Source organism: Scylla paramamosain, chromosome 7 (assembly GCF_035594125.1).
Source record: "Scylla paramamosain isolate STU-SP2022 chromosome 7, ASM3559412v1, whole genome shotgun sequence".
Taxonomy (NCBI): domain Eukaryota; kingdom Metazoa; phylum Arthropoda; class Malacostraca; order Decapoda; family Portunidae; genus Scylla; species Scylla paramamosain.
The window spans coordinates 25178116-25203115 of NC_087157.1; the positions used below are offsets into that span (position 1 = coordinate 25178116).

Genomic DNA, 25000 nt, shown 5'->3' on the forward strand with positions numbered 1-25000 from the left:
CCTCCTCGTCCACTGTTTCTTATATTGCTATCATCAACAGCTGGTTTTCTGAATTCATTAAGCGTTTGGCTCTCTCTCCTCTCAGGTACATTAAAAAGTTATTTCTTTACTGGTCTGTACAAATTGTTAACATCATCCACTGACATTTTTTTTTTATTCTATTCACCAGCGTCCATTTTCTTTTCGTGGTATGTATTCAAGATTTATTCAGTATTTTCACTCGTCAAACTCACTATTTTTTTGGATCACCATTTTCTCTCTCTTTTTTTTTTCTATTGTTGTTTTCCCTCACCTTCCTACATATTGTACTCTTTCAATAACATTTGTATCAAGGCGCCTCGGAACCCCAGCTGACCTGCCCCTTTTTGAAAACCCCTCCCTCCGACCCATTATTTTTTTTCATTTTACCTTTTTCTTTCCTTTTTTTCTCCTTCCCTCGGACTGGTGTGTTTTGGATCTTTTTTTTTTTTCCGTGTGTTTGTTTCGTAGCCCCCGGCCAGACCAGCACTCGTATTCTTAAGAAACTTACACACACACACATACACACACACACACACACACACACACACACACACACACACACACACACACACACACACACACACACACACACACACACACACACACACACACACACACACACATACACACACAGAGAGAGAGAGAGAGAGAGAGAGAGAGAAGAGAGGAGAGAGAGGAGAGAGAGAGAGAGAGAGAGAGAGAGAGAGAGAGAGAGAGAGAGAGAGAGAGAGAGAGAACCTAACCTAACCTAACCTAACCTAAACAATCTATTTTAAGGGAAACACACACACACACACACACACACACACACACACACACACACACACACACACACACACACACACACACACACACACACACACACACACACACACACACACACACACACACACACACTACACACACACACACACACACACACACCTGTACTAAACACCACACAACATTCGCCAAACAACAAAGTCGCGTCACGTAACACCAGCAATTACGTGAACTGATGGAGGCAGATTCGTGCTGGTCATCGCAAATTCCCGGGCCAGGTGTCAAGGTCATGGCAGCGTTGGGAGGTCAGGAGGAATGATGCATTTATGTGTGTGTTTTTTTTTTTTTTTTAAGTGATCTCACTGTATGCAGATGTTAGAGGATGCTGATGTAAAATTAACTAGTCTGGTTTTTAAATAAGAACATTCCATGATAAAAGAAATTGAAAGGAGGTAAAGTAAGAACTTACTTCTATTTTTCTTTCTTTTCTTTCAACTTTTCATTTATTTTCTTGGGCTTCCTGATACATTTTCCTTGTTTATTTATACGAGTATGTTTATTTCTGACTTTTTTTTTTCCTGCTCCGCTGATTCAATTTTCTTTCTTGCTGACAAAGAATTTCCTTCTTACCGATTCTTATTTTTTACCTGCTGATTCTCATTTATTTCTGCTGATTCAATTTTCCTTCCTGCTAACTCACAATTCCTTCCTATTGATTCAGTTTTCCTTCCTGTTGACTTACTATTTTTCCTCTGACTAATTTTCTTTCTACTGCCTCAAATTTTCCTTTCTACTGAGTCAATTTTCCTTTTCCTAACTCATTTTCTTCTTTGACACACATCTTCTTTCCTCCTGACTCAAACTTCCTTCCTACTGACTCACCTCTCACACTTACCCATCTCATTCAGGTCTCCTTACTTTTATATCACTTTCTGTATCACGTTTCATATCGCGGTTGTGTGTGTTTTTTTCTTTTCACCTCCTCTTTCATCTCAATATATTTTCTTCTTTATTGTTCTTCGTCTTCTTCCACTTCTCCTTACCTTCCATCTTCGCTCCTACTTCTCTTTCTCGAGTTCTCTTCAATTCTTTATTTCCTTCTTTCTTTTTCCGCATCCACCACTCTTCCTTTTTTTCACATTTTCTTCCTACATCTCTTTTTTATCTTTCATTCCTTACTTCCTTCTTTCTCCCTCGAACATTTTTTTCTTGCCTTGACTTCCTTCTTCTTCCTTTCCTTCTGCATCTCTTCCTTAACGTTTTTGTCTTTTCTTCCTCTTTTCTTTATATTCTTTCCCCACATTTTTCTTCATCTGTCTATCTCTCTCTCTCTCTCTCTCTCTCTCTCTCTCTCTCTCTCTCTCTCTCTCTCTCTCTCTCTCTCTCTCTCTCTCTCTCTCTCTCTCTCTCTCTCTCTCTCTCTCTCTCTCTCTCTCTCTCTCTCTCTCTCTCTCTCTCTCTCTCTCTCTCTCTCTCTCTCTCTCTCTCTCTCTCTCTCTCTCTCTCTCTCTCTCTCTCTCTCTCTCTCTCTCTCTCTCTCTCTCTCTCTCTCTCTCTCTCTCTCTCTCTCTCTCCATTCTTCCCACACACTTCAGATATTACCTCCCACGCTTCGTCTTCTTCGCTGCGCCACCAATATGAGGAAGAGGAGTAGAAGGAGGAGGAGGAGGAGGAGGAGGAGGAGGAGGAGGAGGAGGAGTTGTCTGTCTTGTGGGAGTGAGGCAGTGATGTGTTTACTGAGGCTGACTCTGAGCATACAGGCACATTCTCTCTCTCTCTCTCTCTCTCTCTCTCTCTCTCTCTCTCTCTCTCTCTCTCTCTCTCTCTCTCTCTCTCTCTCTCTCTCCTTTATTGGCCTTGTATTTTTTTCTTTCTTTCGCATTTCGCCCAGTCCTGGTTTCTTATATATTTTTTCCTACTTCCTTCCCCCGCTCCTTTTTTCTTGCTCTCCCCTTCTTTACCGTCATATCACGCCAGTTTACTTCTTACTCTTTTTCCCCTTTCTTTCTTACACCCTGCTTTTCATTTTTCCCCGCTGTGTGCGCATTGCTTTTTCATCGCTGTTTGAACCCTGGTTGCGTTTACTTGTTGTGTTTATTCTCATACATTATTTCATTTGGTATAGAATTCATTGTGTGCTTTCTGCTTGCATTGCTTTCTTGCTTGTCCCTGCTTCCTTCCTTCCTTCCTTGCTTGCTTGCCTACTTACTTTTATGCTTGCTTGCTCTCTTCCCTCAAAGTTTGTTAGTTCTTCCGTCTTTTTATCCAGCCAGTGAGTCTTTCCCTTCTTCGTCTTTTTCATTTTATCCTGGAATCTTCTTTAATGGTTTCTTGCCTCACCCACCTGGTATCTTCCGCAGGGTTGCCGTCCTTTTTCAATATCGTTTCATATTGCGCTTTGCAGTTCAGATCCTGCGCCATCTAAGAATTGCAGGCTGGCCGCGTAACGGGAGAATTATGCCCACTGTGTTCTGTGTCTCAGCAAAGTGAGTGTTGGTAATAACAGAGTTAATGCAGTGGTGAAGAAAAGAACAGAGAAGAAAAGTTAGTGTAAAAAGTTTTCAATGCTATTTTGCTGTACTAGAAAGTTTGGTGTTTTTACTTCCTGGTGAAGAAAATAAGGTACTATCATGAAGTTGTTATTGGCAGTTAAGTTTTATTTTCATGGATTAAGACTCCGAGTCAGATTTTTTTTTTTTCTAGAGAATCAGAAACGTTTTATCAGGATTTTTTTAAATCAACAAATGAAAATCTTTTCAGGGAACCAGAAAACAGCAGATAATTAAAATATTTTCAAATTGCGATTGAACTCAATCTTTTAATAAGAGAATTAGAATGTTTATTTTATCAGAGAATCAGAATCTCATAAGCAAATCAGAAATACCAGGCAACCACATTTTTGTAAGGGAATCAGAATCTTTCCATCAGAGACTCAGAATCTTTTACCAGTAAATAAAAAAATCTTATCACGGAACCACACTTTCCTTATGGAATCAAAATACTCTTATCGGAGCCTCAGAACCTTCTTGGCGCGCATCGTAACTGTCTGGGGCCGCCATTGTGGTGCGAGACCGTGCTGTCTGTTTTTTGTGTCTTAATAATCAATGCCGCCTCGTCCATAAAGTGCAGCCGTTGTTATCCTCTGCTGGCGCGGCGATAAAATTCTCCCAACACAGCTTATTGCCGCAGCGCCGCGCCAGGAAAATATACACACACTTATATTAAACGTTACTAATGGTGTATAAATTTATTCCTCGGGAGTAGAAAGACTCACTCGGCACTTTGAGTTGTTCCGGGAGTCCCCCAAGTCTTATATATTGCCAGATTAAGGAATTTTAAAGTTAAGTTATATTTTTTCCTCCTCCTCTCTTTTAAGAGTGTAGCTAGAACAACTTTCATCCTCGTTATTCTTGCTGTGTTTTTTAATCTGAATTTTTTTTGGGGTAAGACTTTATTCAATTTTACAGGTGACACACACACACACACACACACACACACACACACACACACACACACACACACACACACACACACACACACACACACACACACACACACACACACACACACACACACACACACACACACACACCAAACACACACACACACACACACACACACACACACACACACACACACACACACACACACACACACACACACACACACACACACACACACAAAGGAGGGTGAAAAGGAAAGAGCGCTATGTGTGATATTTCAAGGTTATGCAATCTCTCTCTCTCTCTCTCTCTCTCTCTCTCTCTCTCTCTCTCTCTCTCTCTCTCTCTCTCTCTCTCTCTCTCTCTCTCTCTCTCTCTCTCTCTCTCTCTCTCTCTCTCTCTCTCTCTCTCTCTCTCTCTCTCTCTCTTCTGAGGGCGCGGGGACTGCTTGGAAGAATGGGGAGAGGGGGATGGGCGTTCATTTGACAAGAGGCTGTGGTGGAGCCCTCTGCTGGGTACTGGGCTCCGGCATACTGAAGTGTAACTGGATTATGTATTGAGGCTGGTCAAGTATTTCTTCACCTCCACGCGGACATTGGGTGATGGCTGCATTACTCAAATCAGAACTAACTAAAGCCAGGTATTTACACTTTCGAAATGAGTTTTACAAAGGGATTATACAGATTCAACACAGCTAATGAGTTAATATCCTTGTTAGGGTCTTTAATTTCAGTACACTACATTGAACAAAATTATTCATTCGGAAAAATCAACAAAATACAGTAAAGAAAATAAAGTAATAATATGTAATCTCCCGCTATTCTTGTCCTTATGTTCGTTATGCTAATGTGCTGTAGGTATATTGTAGGTAGAGACAGAGACGTAATGGAGAGATTCCCTTAACTTCAAACTAGTCTCCTTTAATTAATACCTAAGTGGCCGGGCGTATATATACTGGTGAGGCAGTGAAGGATGTCTGCACCACCCAGACCCTCGCCAGACACCTCAATTATGGACCTGCAGCTCAGAGGAATCAGCCGCCGATCAGCTCGTCTCTGGGTCACCACCGCCGTGAACTGTACGGCTGCTAGTGGAGTGGCGGACTGGCAGGGCCTCATATTTGTTGCCTCAGGAACTCCCTGGGGAATGTAAACCTTGAAGAAAGTCACTGGATATGTAAATTTAATGTAGTTCCGGTTTTGATATGCTTAATCCTTTCTCTGTTGAAAAAAAAGTGACTTTTCTTGTCTTATAATCTCCATTAAACGTTATACTTGTAGAAAGCTTAACAATATATTCTTTTAGTATTTTTAGAGGTGCTTGTAAAGATTCTATATAGTACTTTTGTTGTTATGATTTCTGCATATTGCAGAGAGAGATAAAGACAACACCAGCGTAACCACACCGTGACATTAGAAACCAAATAACCTTGATTTTGTTATTTGTACTGCAGTTGATCAGGCTCACCAACACCAAGTTCCTATAATGAAAATAAGTTACCAAGTGTAACTCGAATCCAAAAAGCAATAACACTTGCACAATTTCCTCGAAGAATCAAGGCAGAATTGTAACTTATGAAGCATTCCAGTCCCGCCACTTACTTTCTGACCAGATCTTGTCTTGTCAGAATTATTACAAAACTCAATACGTGAACACAGTAAAGACGGACAAGCGAACAAATCCCATCTTCGCTCACACACCGAGGAAGAGTTTGGCAGAAAAGGGATTGCCATTAATAGGAGGAGTTCCCAGAAGGTACCATTTTTGTCCATGAGGAGTTCCTGTATTGTTAAGGTTTTGTTGAGGTTCCTGGAAGATGACAATTCCACGTACAATCTGTCTTGAAGAGAAGAAAAGCTGGAATCAACACCATCTCCCTTCTGTCTTATTCCTCTCTTTTTTCCTCCCTCCTCCTCCTCCTCCTCCTCCTATTCGCTAAAGAGAACTAAGTAGCCTGCCAAGACAAGGAAGTTCTTTTTCGGAGGTGATGGTGATGATGATGAATGCAGTCACGTGAAGAACGACTTGTCCTCTCTCTCTCTCTCTCTCTCTCTCTCTCTCTCTCTCTCTCTCTCTCTCTCTCTCTCTCTCTCTCTCTCTCTCTCTCTCTCTCTCTCTCTCTCTCTCTCTCTCTCTCTCTCTCTCTCTCTCTCTCTTACTTCTCCCAACTTCGCCAACAATCGTTAATTTCCAACCACCGGGACTTACTCTCGTAGTTTTGCATTTTGGATCCTCCCCCTCTCTCTCTCTCTCTCTCTCTCTCTCTCTCTCTCTCTCTCTCTCTCTCTCTCTCTCTCTCTCTCTCTCTCTCTCGTCTCTCGTCTCTCGGTTCGCCTTCCCTTCCGAGTTTTAATTTTCCTTCCCGTAATTAACCAGTTTCCCCAGCCAGGCTTGTTCTCTTGAGAGGACCCGCCACGACCACCACCACCACCGCCACCATCACCACCACCACCATCACCACCACCACCACCACCACCACCACTCCCACTTCACCTCACACGTTCGCTTCTTATCGCTATTGTTTTTTTTGTGTGTGTTTTTTTTTATGTAAGCAACTTTATTACCTAATCGTCCTGCCACTGTATTTTTGTACGCCGCTTTTTTTTGTCTTTTCCCCTCAACGTGTTTGGTCTTGTTTTTTTTTCTTTTTCTCCTTTTATTTGTGTGTATGTTTGGATTCAATGATGTATTTTTGTTATTGATGTTTATTTTCGTTTATGTTGTTCGTGTTTATTTTTTTGTTGTCCTTGTATTTTTTTCGTTTGTTTTCTTGTTTTCCTTCTTTTCTTTATTTTTATCTTTTATGAGTAAAGTCTTCTTCCTTCTTCTTCTTCTTCTTCTTCTTCTTCTTCTTCTTCTTCTTCTTCTTCTTCTTCTTCTTCTTCTTCTTCTTCTTCTTCTTCTTCTTCTTCTTCTTCTTCTTCTTCTTCTTCTTCTTCTTCTTCTTCTTCTTCTTCTTCTTCTTCTTCTTCTTCTTCTTCTTCTTCTTCTTCTTCTTCTTCTTCTTCTTCTTCTTCTTCTTCTTCTTCTTCTTCTTCTTCTTCTTCTTCTTCTTCTTCTTCTTCTTCTTCTTCTTCTTCTTCTTCTTCTTCTTCTTCTTCTTCTTCTTCTTCTTCTTCTTCTTCTTCTTCTTCTTCTTCTTCTTCTTCTTCTTCTTCTTCTTCTTCTTCTTCTTCTTCTTCTTCTTCTTCTTCTTCTTCTTCTTCTTCTTCTTCTTCTTCTTCTTCTTCTTCTTCTTCTTCTTCTTCTTCTTCTTCTTCTTCCTCCTCCTCCTCCTCCTCCTCCTCCTCCTCCTCCTCCTCCTCCTCCTCCTCCTCCTCCTCCACCACCACCACCACCACCACCACCACCACCACCACCACCACCAACACCTCCACCACCTCTTCTCTCCGTCACCTGCTCCTGTGGAAGTCGTGTGTCCTGCCTGTCTGAATTTACGACCAAGTTCAGGAGACAGTTTTGGGCTCGTCGATGTGACCAGGAGGGGAGGAGGGAGTGGGAGAGAGGGAGAGGAGTGAGAGTTGGGGGAGAGTCTTGGGAGGAAAGCAGAGGGGGTGGATATGGAAAGGAGGAGGAGGAGTGAGGAGGTGTGAAGACGAAGGAGGAACGAGGAAGAGGAGAATAAGTGAGAGGGTTCGTGGAAATGAGGTGGTGAAGGAGTGAAATGTATAGAGTGTTTGAGCTGAGAGAGAGAGAGAGAGAGAGAGAGAGAGAGAGAGAGAGAGAGAGAGAGAGAGAGAGAGAGAGAGAGAGAGAGAGAGAGAGAGAGCGCTGTGGAGAGAGTGAAGGGAGGGAGAGAGGGAGAGATTGTAGAGAGGAAGAGATGGGGAAAGAATGAGTGAAGAAGGGAAGGAAAAGAAGAGAAAGAAGGGAGAGAAAAAGTAAAGTAAACAAGGGAGGAAGGTGAAGGAAGGGGAGATGAAAGACAACAAAAGAAGGTATGGTAAAGAGAAAGATGGGAAGGAGAGAAAAGAGGCAGAAGAAAAAGGTAGAAATAAAAGGAGAGAGGAGGGATCAAAAGCGGGTGGGAGCTATTAGGAGAGGACAATGACTTAGAGGAAGAAGGAAGAGAGAGAGAGAGAGAGAGAGAGAGAGAGAGAGAGAGAGAGAGAGAGAGAGAGAGAGAGAGAGAGAGAGAGAGAGAGGAAAGAAAAGATAGTTAAAGAAAGGAGGAAGATGACAAGAGAAGAGAGGAAACGGACGAAAGAAGTTTGGAGGAAAAGACGAAGAACATTGAATGGGAAGAAGTGAGTTAACGAAGGAGTGAGGTGGGAGAGGAAGAAGAGGAATAGGACGGAGAAGAAAAGAAAATCATACTAAAAAGGGAGTTTGGAGAAATTGAAAGCATGCTCCGTGATGAAGGGCACGATATGGAAGAGAAGGAAACACGACTAAGATTAAAGAAGGAAAGTGAAGGAAGGAGATGAAGGTGGAGGAAGGGAGTGGTTGGTAGGAGACTAGAGGATGAGAATAGTTGTCCACAGCACCAGCCTTTGTTGACAGGGTCTCCTCTCCGCCAGATTTAACAGGTGATATCCCTGGAAGGAATTAGACAGCTGCTCTGACGCGAAGGTAAATACACGAGTTGATTGTGAACATCTGAGATGAGACAGATTTTCTCTCTCTCTCTCTCTCTCTCTCTCTCTCTCTCTCTCTCTCTCTCTCTCTCTCTCTCTCTCTCTCCTCTCCTCTCCTCTCCTCTCCTCTCTTCTCTTCTCTTCTCTTCTCTTCTCTTCTCTTCTCTTCTCTTCTCTTCTCTTCTCTTCTCTTCTCTTCTCTCTCTCTCTCTCTCTCTCTCTCTCTCTCTCTCTCTCTCTCTCTCTCTCTCTCTCTCTCTCTCTCTCTCTCTCTCTCTCTCTCTCTCTCTCTCTCTCTCTCTCTCTCTCTCTCTCTCTCTCTGATCGTAATTTGCGTCACCAGATCCTATTTTCCTTCTCATAAGGTTTCTTCTTTTCTTACTTGCTGGCTTCATGCACGTCTCTCCTCCTCCTCCTCCTCCTCCTCCTCCTCCTCCTCCTCCTCCTCCTCCTCCTCCTCCTCCTCCTCCTCCTCCTCCTCCTCCTCCTGCTCCTCTCAGCCGCCACTTCCCTCCGCACCACAACGTCAAGTGAGGCTCCCAATTCTGCTCTTTTCTCTCCCTCCACTTATCCAGTCTCTCCTTTTTTACTCTCTCTCTCTCTCTCTCTCTCTCTCTCTCTCTCTCTCTCTCTCTCTCTCTCTCTCTCTCTCTCTCTCTCTCAAGCTTCCCTTTTCTTCCATACCTCCTCCTCCTCCTCCTCCTTCTCCTCTTCCTCCTCCTCTTCTTCTTCCTCTTCCTCTTCCTCTTCCTCCTCCTCCTCTTCCTCCTCCTCTTTTTCCTCCTCCTCTTTTCTATTTATGATTTCCTCTTTTCACATCAATATCTTTTCATCCATCTTATTTTGCTGGTGATCCTACTCCTACTCCTCCTCCTCGTCCTCCTCCTCCTCTTCCTCCTCCTCCTCCTCCTCCTCCTCCTCCTCCTCCTCCTCCTCCTTCTCCTCCACCTCCTCCTCCTCTTCCTTCTCCTCCTCGACACAAATAAGTGAAGGTCATAAATTCATATATTCCAGCGCCTCATTTGTGATCTAATGCTTCGTTAGGAATTCCTCTGCAGGGTGGAAGAGGAAGAGGAGGAGGAGGAGGAGGAGGAAGAGTAGAAGAAAGATGAGGGAAGGGGAGGGATAAGGAAAAAATAAGGCAAAACTAAAATGAGTGACGGGAAATAACCATGTTTTTTTTCATTTTCTCTCTCTCTCTCTCTCTCTCTCTCTCTCTCTCTCTCTCTCTCTCTCTCTCTCTCTCTCTCTCTCTCTCTCTCTCTCTCTCTCTCTCTCTCTCTCTCTCTCTCTCTCTCCCCAGTAGTTATATGGTACATATTGTCGGAAGTGTTTGTTCAGCCTACATCCTGAAGCTAATTCATGTGTTGCGTAATGGTGGTGATTATCAAAGTGGAGAAAGTGGTGGTGATGGTATCGGTGGTGGTGTTGATGGTGGTTGTGGCGTTGATGGTGATGGTGGTGGTGGTGGTGGTAGAGGTGGTGGTGGTGATGGTGGTGGTGGTGGTGGTTGTGTTGGTGGTCGTTGTGGTGGTTGTGTTGGTGGTGGTGGTGGTGATGGTGGTGGTGGTGGTGTTGCGTAACTTTTATTTCGTCGACACTTTGAACTCGAAAGTGACATGTTCTAGTATGGATGAAAAGTTGAAGATTCTCTCTCTCTCTCTCTCTCTCTCTCTCTCTCTCTCTCTCTCTCTCTCTCTCTCTCTCTCTCTCTCTCTCTCTCTCTCTCTCTCTCTCTCTCTCTCTCTCTCTCTCTCTCTCTCTCTCTCTCTCTCTCTCTCTCTCTCTCTCTCTCACCCTCACTTAAGTTTTCTCTCCTCCTACAATACTTTCATCCTCCTCCGTTCCCACCACATACTCTTGTTTCACTTTTGCCACCCACTGCCACCGCTGCTGTTTCTGTTGCTGCTGCTGCTGCTGGTCTCACCTCTCTTCCCTGCACGCCCCTCACCCTTGGTCTCACCTTTCTCTGCTTCCCTCGCCCGTCTCTTCCCTCAAAAGAAACACTTGCTGCTAGAAGGACGCAGAGATCAATAGCAACACAAGAGGATCCCCCTTCAGGGCCCGGCCAGCTCCCTTTCTTTATAGTTTTTCTTTTTTCTCTCTCTCCTTTTCACCTCCACGTGAGCCCCTCCTCCACAGGCCTCGTGACGCCCTCCTTAACTTGCAGTGGGAAAGGACAAGGGTGAGCGAGGAAAGAGAGACGTTACGAAGAAGAAAAATAGAGAAAGGGGGATTGCAAGGGAAGGAAATTCTCTGGTGATAAAAAGTAAAAAATCCGTTTTTATTAACTTGTGATGCATTCCATTCAGCTTCCCGATGCAAAAATGGAACAGCAGCGCCGCTCCGTCACTGGAAGGCTTGGGATCAGTCTGCCTCTCTCTATTTTCTTCTTCTCTACGACTAAACTCTCTCAAAAGGAAAGTTTCAGAGCACCTCCAAAAGTTTTGCAGGATGGCTGGCGACATCTCTGACGATTTCTCGTGCCAGTGACGTTTTGAGACTTTTATTAAGACCGATTTCCTTAACTCATATTCCATTCTATATATGATAAAATAAAATCAATTTAGGAATATATAAATGAAATTGTGAATACAACAAAATGTTAAATACCATGATACGTACATTGAGATGAACCACTTCTGTCTATTCCCTCATACATAATTAAACAAGAAGAAATAAAAATAAAGACTGTGGGTAGGGAAAAAGAATGGTTGAAAAAAGTGCACGAAGAAAGGCCTGCTTGGGTAGCAAAGAAGGGAGAAAAAAAAGAGAATAGAAGAAAGCTAGATAAAATTACAAAACATGGTCGGTTTGAGAGGAGAATGAGTGATGCGAGGCGAGGTGAGCGTGAGGGAGAGAAAAGAGGAAAGGGAGGAGGGAACGATAAACGCTGAAATAAATGATGGAAGAGATTAAGAGGAATGAAGTGAAAACCCGGAATATCAATTCAAGAGACCATTTCATAAAGGAGAGAGAGAGAGAGAGAGAGAGAGAGAGAGAGAGAGAGAGAGAGAGAGAGAGAGAGAGAGAGAGAGAGAGAGAGAGAGAGAGAGAGAGAGAGAGAGAGAGAGAGAGAGAAAATTTATAATTCACGTGAAAACAAAAGACCGCTTAACTTCCTAGCAAGAAAACGAAAGGGAACATAATACTAAAGAGAGAGAGAGAGAGAGAGAGAGAGAGAGAGAGAGAGAGAGAGAGAGAGAGAGAGAGAGAGAGAGAGAGAGAGAGAGAGAGAGAGAGAGAGAGAGAGAGAGATCCCCTTTGAATCCTAGTACCATGTGTGTGTCTGTGCGTGTGAATATTCATGGTGGTGTCTGGAGCTAGCGGGGATTAACCCTTGTTGAGGCCACTGTTTGCCTGCATCTGAGGGATAAAATGTGATAATTGACCGAGTGCAGGGAGGGAGGAGCTGGCGGGGTTCGTGGCGCACCTAAGACGAAAGAAAATGGAAACCTAAGAAGAAATGTGCTTCTGGGATGCTTAAGACGAAAGAAAATATAAACCTTAGAGGAACATGACCTTCCAGAGTGCATAAGAAAAAAAAATGGGAATCTAAGAAAAAAATAACATTTTGCCGTCTCTAAGACAAAAGAAAACGGGAAAAATAAAAACCTAAGAAGGTTTCTTTAATGCCCAAGAAGAAAAAAGTTGAAAATACCAAGAAGTCAGGCACTTACATTCTCTAAAAGAAGGGTAAATGGAAATGGGAGGAATCGGACTTTTCAACTACCTTAAAAAAAACGAAACCTAAAAAACTTGGAATTTTGGAATGCCTTAGAAGAAAAATATGGAAACTTAAAAAGAATTCAGGCTTGTGGCTTACCTTAGAAAAAAATCGAAGCTTAAGAAAAGCTCAGGCTTCTCGAGTGAATAAGAAAAAAATAAATAAAAACTTGGAGCTTTTGTAATGGCCAAAGAAAAATGTTTGTGGAGTAACGGAAAGAAAATTCCCTGGAATACTTAAGAGGGAAGAAAGTAAAAAAAAAGTAACAACTCAGTCTTGTGCAATGCCAAAGAGAAAGAGCTTCTGGAGTGTCAGAGAAAAATGGAAACGTGAGAATAACTCTTGCTTGTAACGTCGCTAAGAAGAAAGAAAACGAGAAACGTTAGAACTTCGGCTTTGGGTCTCCTAAGAAAATGAAAAGGAAGAAAAAGAATGGAAACGCAACAAGAACCCGCGTTTTATCTTACCGTCTGGAATTCAAACCGCGACCTTCTGTTTTCTAACGAATGAGTGGTGAATTCTAGCACTTGGCAGGAATTGGCTGGCGCTTCCACGGCAGGAATTGGTTGGGGCTTCTTGTGCTGCTAGACGTTTTAATGGATTAGTTGAGGTTTGGCAGTTAGTGCATTTCTGTATTTGTGTGTTTCTGTGATATAAATATTTTCCAGTGTCTGACGGGGTGATGGGTACCCTCCTCCTCCTCCTCCTCCTCCTCCTCCTCCTCCTCCTCCTCCTCCTCCTCCTCCTCCTCCTCCTCCTCCTCCTCCTCCTCCTCCTCCTCCTCCTCCTCCTCCTCCTCCTCCTCCTCCTTCTCATCCTCCTCCTCCTCCTCCTCTTCCTCCTCCTCCTCCTCCTACCGTCACGTTTCTTGCCGTCACGTGTCTGTCTCCTCAGTGTCGCGCATAAATTTCCCGGGAGAGAGACCGTCTTCGGCGACAACAAAACACATCCAAACTTTTTACTTTTTTTTTTTCCTAGATACACAAAGTTGAGGGAGATAGTAAGTTTTTTTTTTTTTTTCATTTTTTCCTTCTGTGCCGTCGTTACGAACCGTGAAGGGGAAAGTTTTTAATCAAGGAACGTTTTGGAACTGTCTCGAAAACCCGGAACTGGATGGATACAGGATACTGAATAGAAAAAGGATGCGGAAAAAAAAAGAGTTGATGAGAGAACGGGTGGGAAGAGAAGTGTGAAGGAAAGTTAGAGATAGACAGCATGTGTCCTTAACCACACTGCTCATTTCTTATGAAATTGTGTCTTTATATAGTACTGCTATTTCGATGTTATTAGTACTTTATTCTTGGCCATTGTAATGTGATAGTGGTGTTACCTTACTCGCCAGTTAGAATTATTGTTTATTTACTAACTTGCTATATGTCCTCCGTCATTCCCGCTGCCACCAAAGACTGAAGGCTCTGAGCAGCTGCCGCGAATCGGGGTACACTCAGCCTTACCACCGCTGCCGGGCGCCATGCAAGGCCAACATTTCTCGCTGGGACGGGCAAGAGAACACCGTCGCTCATGTGCTCGACAAGTCCCAGCGACTCAGGGCACAAGGCGTGAGGGAGAGGGGTGCACAAGCACACCGTCGCGGCTGACTCAACATGACTTATGATACTCGTATTGATTTAGCTTGTGTAAACTGGAGAAGGAGGTTATTGAACTGCGGTTATTAATGAACCACGGAACCAACTGTGCTTGAAGTCATTGTTCCTTTTATTTATTAAGCTATTGTACGTGTCTTCATTGTTCTGTTTTATTGTTTACCAGATGTTTTGTGCTCTGTAGTGTATGGATATGTTAATAGGAGTAGTGTTATATTTCAAATGTAATTGTTTTGTGTGTTTAATATTCTGTCATTGTCATTCCAACTAATGAATCGCGGGGCTCTACTTAAATCTCTCTCTGTAATTTAATTTTCTGATTATTTGTAGTAGCGTTTATTGGTATGGGTGGGTATTACAGGATGGGCACTGATAGTGTTTTTATAAGTGTTGTTTTAATTTCGGGGATTTTGCTCTTTAACCTGTATAGTTTACTTAATACTGTTTTTCTTTTGTGTGTCCTGTGTTATGTGTGTGGCGATTCCCCTCCACTGTGTTTTGAATCCCAGTAGTTTTCCACCTGTGTTTGGCTCTATAATTTTATTATTTATTGGAAGGTTTTCTGATTTAATTTGTGCTATTGGGATACCTTAAACTTTCTTAATTTTCCACTGTTTCTCATAATTATTAATACTATTTATTTATCTTTCAGCTTTGCGTTTCATCATGAGTTTGGACTTGCTGTTTGTGATTATGACCTGTGTTACATTGTCTGCATACATGGTGTCGAGGCAAGATGGTCCAGCTACGGGCAAGTCATTCATGTATAGTGTATAATTATAACGTAGGTGAAAGCACGCTGTCCTGTGGTACTCCGCCCAACATATTTATATAGTTGCTACTACTATCGTCAATGTAGATCGTGGCTATTCTGTCATCTAAGAAGGTGCAAAGTAAAGTTTCTAGAGATGATTGTAGACTGATTTGTAAAATCTTATATTTTAAACCCTCGTGCCATATCTTGTCGAAGGCTTTAGTGACATCTTTCAGTATTAGTGTGATTTGTTGTTTACTTCTCAGTGCGTTGGATATTGTTTCGTATGTTGTGGTTATTGCTGTAGTTATACATTTTTTAGGGCGTTGTCTGTTGTCTGTCTTTCAAAATATTATTTTTTACAAGGAATTCATTTAATCTTCCTTGAAATATTTTTTCGAACAATTTACCTGGCATTTCTAGGAGAGAGATGAGTCTCTAGTTAATAAGATTCTTTGGTGATTTGTTTTCTTTTGGGATGAATTTTATTACTTCTCTTTTAAATATATTGGAGAAGTATCCTGAGGCAAAGGAGGCTTTATATGTATTCGTTAACATTCCGATGGCTTTGTCTGGGCACTGTTCCATTACTGTTTTATGTATTTTCGAGAGTCCCCATGCTTTGTTCCTTATTTGTTTTATGTGATTTCTTACATCGTCCGCTATTATCAGTCTTGTATCGAAATTGTTGTTGTTTAATATATTGAAGTTTACTGTTGGTGATGGTGTTGTTCGGTGCTGGTTGTTTTGTAGGTAAATGTTGACATGAACAGTGTTTCGGGTTATTCTAAAATGTCTTCCCAGGTTATTTTCATAATACCACATTTTTTTTTTTTTTTTTACATTTACTTCCATTATGATCTTCCAGATATGCATTTTGTTGTGAACGTTTGCCTCTTAGCTTGTTGATTTTTTTCCCATAATGTCTTTGTATCTTCGCATGATTTCATTACTTCTGTAATTTGATCTTCCCAGTTTTTGTTAAAAACTTCCTTACACCTTTCTCTTGTCTTCTGCCTTACTTGTGCGTACCTTCTATAATTTATGTACATCCAGCCATGTCTTATTGCATTTGTTTTTAATGTCTGATATTCTTCTTTTAGGTTTCCTGTTTGGGGAGTAATTTGCAGTTCATATATTTTCTTTACTTTGCTTTTAGGAATGCGTTCTTCCATTGCATTTGTTACAATATTAAGCTACTTTTGAGCCTCAGCCTCTATCTCTCTTGTAGTAGATTCTTGTAGGTTTTTAAGTGTAATTTTATTGACTAGTAATTCTTTAAAGTTATCCCAGTTTGCTCTTTTCAAAGTTGTATGTTTCCTCTTGTTTCTTGAATATTGCTGTGGTGGGTATTTTGAAAATTGTTGGAATATGGTCTGAGTTAGTGATATTACCAGGTTCATGGTAGATGTTTTAGAAGTGCTGCTGATTTGCTAGAATTTAGTCTGGGTTGGTGGCTGCACCTTGAAATATAAATGTGGAGTAGTGTGAACCAAGATATATTAATTAATTGAACAAGGCTTCTCCCTACAGTATTGCTACTATTATTGCCAAATTGAGTATGTGAGGCATTGAGATCTCCTGGTATATTGCTGTTTATCGACTTGAATATACCTGGGTACGGGAGATATGGTCTTCTTGGTGGCAGATACGTGGTGGCTATTATTACTGGTCCTAGTGTGGTATCTATTTCTACCGCTAATACATCGTGATAAAATCATCATAAAGTTTGTGCTGTATTGAAATTTTTATTGCTATTTCACTTCCATCACTTGCTTTTTGAGTAGTATTAATTTTGTGTGTAGTGTAATGATTCATTGTTCTTGAGACCATGATTGTTTAACAGTGCTATATCTGGTTTGACGTCAAGTAAATTTAATGTTATTAATTGTCTATTGGTTTTCCAGTGGGGTTACGTTGTGCTGTAGTATGCTTATAGAATGTATTGTATTATTCATTATTCTTATCTCTCATGATGCGTGGGTCTCTCCTTTCTATAGGTGAACGTTCTGTAGCAAGCCCGGGCCTTAACTTTCCGACTTGTCATCTGTCAGTTGTCCTCCAGCATCCTTTTAGTATTACTCTTCCACTTTTTATCATGTCTATTGCTTCTGTGTCAGTTGATTCCTTTGACGTAAGTGTAAACTTGTATTCACCTAATTCTATTTCTTTTATTAAGTCTGTTAAAATGAAATTACCTTTTGGATGGATGTCTTTTTGTCCTCTCTCTCTCTCTCTCTCTCTCTCTCTCTCTCTCTCTCTCTCTCTCTCTCTCTCTCTCTCTCTCTCTCTCTCTCTCTCTCTCTCTCTCTCTCTCTCTCTCTCTCTCTCTCTCTCTCTCTCTCTCTCTCTCTCTCTTATTCGTATTCACATAGTTCATATTAACGACTACATTCTCTGTGTGTGTGTGTGTGTGTGTGTGTGTGTGTGTGTGTGTGTGTGTGTGTGTGTGTGTGTGTGTGTGCTCTTACCTTTCTAATTATTCCTACTAATATTTTTACAAGACTTAAGTTCATCTTGCTGTGGCTCCGTCTTTTAATACCGTTTGATTACATTTTATGATATTTTCCTTCTCTCCTCCTTTACTTTATTGTGTGCTTGAGTATGTGTGGTGAGGGATTGAGAGAGAGAGAGAGAGAGAGAGAGAGAGAGAGAGAGAGAGAGAGAGAGAGAGAGAGAGAGAGAGAGAGAGAGAGAGAGAGAAACCGAAAAAGAATTTCCAACTTGTAGATTTCCTTGTCACTTTTGTTTCTTGAACACGTGAACTAAATCAAAGTATTGGATGCACCTGGAGAGGAACACACATGCAGCCACCACCACCACCACTACCGACCAACAACACGAAGAGAAGATAAAAAAGTTTTGATTTATCGTTAGTTCACCGACTTGTTGATTGACGGGAGGCGGGATGTAAGGCCAGACTCGCGGGGGATTAGTGGAAGGAGAAGGCGAAGCAAAAGTTGGGAGTGAGGCGGGAAAGTTTGGCATGGAAGGTACGAACCCTACTAAACACGGCTTTAATCACTGCCTTCCTTCCCTTTACCTTTCCTTCACTTCTCTCTCCTTCCCTCTATACTCCCTGGCTCCTTCATTCCTTTCCTTTCCTCTCCCCTCGCTACACCACCTCCATCTCGTTACATAGCTCCAACACCCCCCACCACACGACTCGCACAATAGAAAACGTATCTTAATCTTCCCCACACCACGACTATACACCGCTACCATCCACCACCGCTACAATCACCTCTACCACCGCTGCTGTCACCACTTATCATCCCTAGCGCCGCCACCTGCCATTTCCGAGTCCCACATAATTCAATTGAGAGAGAAAATTCCCTCTTCACAAAATTTTTAACACCAGCCGCTTTATCAAGGTAGGAATTCGCGGCTCAAATGGAATTCTTCCCTTTCCTGTCTGTGATCTGGGCGGTGGTGAGGCCGAGGGCACGCTAGCATTTCCACGAAGTATATGAGGGTGGGTGGGGAGGAGCAGGAGGCGGAGGTAGAGGAAGGAGAAAGAGGGAACAGGGAGAGGGGATGTGGTGGTGATGGCTGGAGGGGGTAGCAAGGCGAGAGGAAATGAAGCATCTGAGGAAAATATGAAAAAGAAAAAGAGGAATGAAAGGTAGGAGGTGAGAGTAAATGCATAGATGAGGGAAAAAAGTATGAATCGTGAAGAAATAGAGAGAGAGAGAGAGAGAGAGAGAGAGAGAGAGAGAGAGAGAGAGAGAGAGAGAGAGAGAGAGAGAGAGAGAGAGAGAGAGAGACTTACTATTACTTACTATCAGATCATTCTTTGCAGTAATTCCAGGTTATGCCCTTTAAAAAAAATTAACCGAACGAAAAAAAAAAGGAAATCTTAACTCCTGTTACCATATGAATAAGATAAATGATCTTCGAAAATTCTCATTGATTTCAAGTGACCCTCTTCCTTTTATGTACGTAATTTGTAGAAGATCTACATGTACGTATTTGAGTCAGAGACGACGTGTAAGTATGTGGGTCACCAAGGCGCGGTGGGAGTGGATATGGGCCATTGAGGACGAGCGTGTGCGTGTGTGGGTTACTGAGAGCCTGTGTGTGTGTGTGTGTGTGTGTGTGTGTGTGTGTGTGTGTGTGTGTGTGTGTGTGTGTGTGTGTGTGTTGTGTTGTGTTTTTGGTAACGGAAGGTGACTGTATGTACCTAAGCCTTCTAGCTGTGTTTCGGAGAGAGAGAGAGAGAGAGAGAGAGAGAGAGAGAGAGAGAGAGAGAGAGAGAGAGAGAGAGAGAGAGAGAGAGAGAGAGATGGTTATTGTTCCTCCAGATGTCAAATATATACACCATTCTGTCCTCATTTTCCTTTAATGGTGCTGCGTAGTTTGCTGAGAGAAGTATCCATCACATCAAACTTCCATTATGTATTGTGTGTTTAAAAGCTAATCCATTAACAGCACCAATGTTTTGTAACTTGTGTCTCTTTTTTAGCCCCTCATTGCCTAACAGCGAGTCTTTTGCTCTTGTAGTGCCCGAGTTTGACGGAAATAGGTAAACGATTCCTGAAATTCTGCCAATCTCTTGCTGAGAGATGCTTGATGAGATGTTTTCCTTCCTGTTACATTAGGTGCTTCTTTTTTCTGGGAAAGGTTGCTTTTCAACGTTGGAGGAACTGCCTTGCATGAGGTTATTGGAACTGTTGTTGAATATTTAGCATGGTCTGGCTTTTAATTTATTTGTTGAGATTTTAACGCAGTCTAGTCATCAATCAGGCTCATCTGTCCTGTTCTTTCAGCAGACAGAACAATAAATACTACAGCATTTCGTGATACAGTGTGAAGGACAAACAGAAGTGCGTGGGAAATATAGGATAGTGGCAAACTGGGCGTAATCTTTCTGCCTCAACGTCCTCACCCTCCCAACCCCTTTTCACCTTCATGACTCGCCGATGTGACATTCAGTGCAGGAGAATACACATCCACCTGAATAAATACTTGATGAAGTGACACCTGAAGAGGCCACAGGTCACTTTCTCTTCGCTTCCTACTCCCGTTCTTTTCATCTTCCATTAAACTACACTTTTGCCGTCGTCCTCCACGTTCAGAAACATCACGGGCCAGGAATACGAAACAAACTTAGGGAAAAGTAATAGTGCGCTAAGTGCCTCACACAAGAAGAAAAAGGAAGATAGAAAGAAACGCCGCGCAGGTGTTGCAGACGTGTAAAGATTGTGTAATATTTTGTGTCAGAGCGTAACACTGATTTGAGAAACGCCGCACTCCTGGCCAGCGACACGGGCTCTCTCTCTCTCTCTCTCTCTCTCTCTCTCTCTCTCTCTCTCTCTCTCTCTCTCTCTCTCTCTCTCTCTCTCTCTCTCTCTCTCTCATCCACTCTTAATAAATAAACATTTATTGCTAACACACTTTACGCACAATGATATACGAAAAAACAAATTAAATAAGAATACACTTACTTAATTCATCTTATTACCTGATTTACTTAAGATATTCATTACAACAAGCATCCTGAATTAATCAAGTGCGAGACCAATTTATGCAACTTTTGTGTGGTGAAGCGAGTGTAATGCATGCAGGGATCCTCACATACCACCCCTACTCCCTTCCTCTGATGCAGCCTTAATCCCCCAGCGAGCAGCGATTACCACCACACAGATGCCGCCCCCGCTGACGTGGCGCAGTCTTAAACAATTTCGTGTGCTCGCTGGCGTCCTCTTAATGTTAGGAGCGTCGCCTGGAAACGACCTTCAAGTGGCTGCGCGCGGCTCTCCAGTTTACGTAATTCCGGCAAGAAAGCGAGAGAGGGAGGGAGAGAGGGAAGGAGGGAAGCAACTGCGACCTAATGCTGGGAAGAACTTGCTGTAATTTGGAGAAGAGTTAGTAATGTCTTGCGTGGCCTTAGCTGCGTCTTAGCGTCATCTGTTTTGTAACTTTTTTTTCTTCACTTGCTTTTTATTCTTTTCTTTCGTTCATAATTGCGTTGCTGTACAGTCTGAAAGATTATCAAGAATTCTTTTTATAGTAGTTTATTGCAGAGAGCTCAGATTCTGCATGGAGATTAGAGAGATTGGAGGTAAGATAATGACGTGCCGTGTGGTAAAAATACCTTATGAAAATTCAGTGTTCTTGAGTAACTTATAGAATGTACGAGTAATGTTTAAGATCGATAAGTCTCGGTCCGGGAAGATACGAGTGTGACATTGCACAAAAATCATTACTGACAAACACATTCATGAACAAATAAGCTTTTCATTCACTCCATAATATTAATAGTAGTACCATCATAGCCCTCATAAAACTACACTTTCTAACCATTGATGGGGAAATGTATTCTTTACAGACAGTGGGAATGTGCTTTCTTCACCTCGAGTGTTTGGGACGCTACCTCGCCTCCTTGGAATGGCAGCAAGGTTAGTTTTTTTTTTTTACTTCCATATATCTCGCCGAGTTTACTGATTAAAGTGTGAAGTAGACTAGTATTTTCCGTTTTTTGGAGGTTACACACACACACACACACACACACACACACACACACACACACACACACACACACACACACACACACACACACACACACACACACACACACACACACACACACACACATAGAGGGAAGGGACTGCAAGCTTTCCTCTCCTACCAGTAAACACGCTAACAACTCGTCCGACTACATACTCGTACTCTTTCTACATTCTTAACAAGATGACCAGATGCTATGCCTTAAAGTAGACAAACCTCACTATTTGTCTCTGTCTGTCCCGGAGTTCGAGCGCGACGTCCACTACATAACAAGACGAAGAAAATAGCATAAAAAAAATACACCTAAAGATAATTCACAAGCGGCCTCCATCAAGGGGCAGCGCACTCACGTCGTCACTCACGCCTGTAATTATACACACCTGACGCAGAGGAAAGAGAGGAAAGACTGAATTATTTTGACAACTCGAGAGTGAACTGTCTATCACTTCGCTTCACTCATCATGCAAGTGACAGAATAAAAAAGATTGCATAAGACTGAATATTTCCACGGCGGTCTTTGTTGTAAAAATCACTATTGTGTGAAGCTAAAGTCAATATTGGCGTTGGGGATTCCAGGAGCATTTTTGTATCGTTTTCGTAACAGGATACGTTTATTTTTCCTGCATCTCGTCTCTTGCAATCGTCTCCTCTCACTGATATTTATACTGCTGCTATTGCTTCTATCCCTCCCTCTCTCCCTCTCTCAATACACCGAGATGAAGCTTAAAACGAGGTTAAAAGGAGGTTATTTGGGTCAAGAGCAGATTACGTTTGTCTGTAATGGCGAAATATTTCCTTGCGTTTTTTTTTCCTGATCTTAAGACGACATAGTGAGCGAGGATGAAGATGATGAGAAAGAAGCGGAGGAGGAGGAGGAAGAGGAGGAGGGAAAGGTTCTTTACAGGAGTGAATGAGAAAGATTTCCCGAGTGGTGTGTGTTTGTATTCCGTGTTGTAAAGAAGGTGGTTTAGGATTTTATTTTATTTAGTTTACCCGCAGGTGACTTAATTATAGGTGAAGTGGGGGAGGAAGGAGGAGGGAGAGGCACCTGGCAGAGCGTGGCGTTGGCAGGTGAGTTTCTGGAATCAATAAATCAATGTGGCCAGAGGTGATCTTTGCCTCTCCCCCTCCTCCTCCTCCTCCTCCTCCTCTTCTCACATTCTTCCTCATCCTCTTTCTCCTTATCCTCCACATTCTCTTTCTCTTTCTCTTCGTTCTATTCAGACTTTCTCATTTTCCTTCTTTCCTCTGCTCCTTTTTCCTTGATGTATTATTCTCTGCGTCCGTGATTCTTATCCTGATTATTTCCCTTCCTTTTCTTATTTTTCTTGACGTTGTCTTTGCCGCTGTCGTCGTCGTTATCCTCTTGCACCTTTACCGCCCCTCTTCCTGCTTCCCTTCCTCCTCTTCTTTCCCGTATTGGTACCCTCTTCTCCTCTTCCACGGCTCTCCTCCTTCACCTTCCACTTCGTTAGTCTCCAGGTAAACACAGGTAAAAGCACACGTTGGGAAGGAAAAACTAGAGTGTGTTTACTGTTCTCTTCAGGTGGCTCGTTTTTGCTAATATTCTTGTTGCCTTTACTGTCTGTCCTTCCTGTTATTGTCACTGCTCTACTTCCTGTTCTTGTGTCGCTTTCTTTTTGTCGCAGGAACTCAAATAGTTTGCTGTATGTTACTAAGTGTTTTTACATTTCAATTGTTGCTATTTCTTTTTTTTATGTAAGGTTTTGTCTTCAAGCTTTCTGTGTAGTATTAGATGTTTTTTACTTTTCAATTATACTTTTTTTATATATAATTTGTCATACAATTTAGTTTCATGTATATTATTTGTGTCAACTGTCTCTCGTGTGTGTGTATTTTTTCTTTTATTTTATTTACTCTTTATTTTCAGGGGTCACTCGTGTTCTCGTAATAATATGTGATTATGGTTTCCTTGTTTGTAATTTGAGACAGTCCACTGTTTGTCAGTTTGGAAGGTCGACATCTCTCGCCTTTCTTGTTTTATTCTTTGCTTTCATGCCATCGTTGTTGTCATCATCCTCGTCGTCTTCGCCCTAGTTCTCATTTTCTCATGTTTCTCTGCACTACTACTACTACTACTACTACTACTACTACTACTACTACTACTACTACTACTACTACTACTACTATTCTACGTACCCGACCCTTGGCTTCACAAAAACGAGCATTCACGAGCCAGATTCGCTGCTGCCATTTCAAATTTTCCCGAATCAGCAAACTATAACCTTTCACTCCACCACACACCCTATTCGTCTCTTAACCCCATCTCTCTCTCTCTCTCTCTCTCTCTCTCTCTCTCTCTCTCTCTCTCTCTCTCTCTCTCTCTCTCTCTCTCTCTCTCTCTCTATCTATCTATCTATTTATCTCATTGACAAAGTGCTTTACATCCGCTCAATCGCTCTGTCTCTCTCTTCAAAAGCGTTTATTTCCCACTAAATACAAAGGAGGTAGACGTCGAAGGCAAGAGCAGCTATGGGCACTATTGATTGGCGCTCTCCTCTTTGTTATCTCGGCACACTGAATCTAATCCGAGGCGAGAGTTTCTATATTTTTCTCCTCCCTTATCTCTCTCTCTCTCTCTCTCTCTCTCTCTCTCTCTCTCTCTCTCTCTCTCTCTCTCTCTCTCTCTCTCTCTCTCTCTCTCTCTCTCTCTCTCTCTCTCTCTCTCTCTCTCTCTCTCTCTCTCTCTACCTCTACCTCTCTCAGTCCCTTCCTCTTTCCGGGTAAGAGGTTGGCGTTGTAAGCTGATTGAGGCACAAAGCTGGTGTCGCTACCAAGAGTTACCCCAGGCGGAGATTCAGGAGGAGAAAGGCAGTCAGGAAAGTTTTGCTCTGCCCACGCTGCGCTATTCTGTCTGATTCGTCGAACAGATACACGTAACGGGTAAAAAAAAAAAAAAAAAATAAGGAAAAGTAAAGAAAAGCAGAAGATATGAATCGTACTGCTGGGATATTGTTCTTCACTCCTCTATCTCTCTCTTTTATCTCTCTCTCTTTCACGAGCTTTGGGTCTCTTGTTCAAGATTGTAAGTGAAGTACGATGGTGCTGGCCTTCAACTCGATCCCTTCCCTCTTGCTCCCTTCCCCCGTTTCTCTCTCTCTCTCTCTCTCTCTCTCTCTCTCTCTCTCTCTCTCTCTCTCTCTCTCTCTCTCTCTCTCTCTCTCTCTCTCCAGTGCGCGGGTGAGGGCAGTAACCTTAAGTGGAACCTGTAGACTTACACTTATTTCTCCAGCCCGGGATGTACTGCAAGGAGCCATTCTTTTATGCGCCTCTGAAAGAAAACGAGAGGTGGAAATGTGTGTAAGACGAGCAGTAATACGAGGGCTACACACGGCAGGACCTCGTATCTCAAGGGAACGGCAGGGTGGCGTGCCATATACCGCCCAGCTGGGGTAACTTGCGGAATTGTAAAGGCCTGGATTCTATGGGTTCTGGGACCTAATAGGGCTCGTGTGCTGCTACAGAGAGAGAGAGAGAGAGAGAGAGAGAGAGAGAGAGAGAGAGAGAGAGAGAGAGAGAGAGAGAGAGAGAGAGAGAGAGGTGGTAATATGAGACAGTTGGAGTTGGACAAGAAGTAAATG

General features: G+C 42.5%; 1 protein-coding gene across 1 annotated transcript in view; it reads left to right on the forward strand.

Moving 5' to 3' along the window:
* The window catches only part of LOC135101786 (uncharacterized), a 398691-nt gene that overhangs the window by 197741 nt on the left and 175950 nt on the right, over nt 1–25000 (forward strand). The window contains exon 7 of the mRNA XM_064006081.1: nt 21220–21289. Within this exon, the coding sequence (XP_063862151.1) occupies nt 21220–21289 (70 nt within the window). The remainder of the gene's footprint in view (nt 1–21219; nt 21290–25000) is intronic.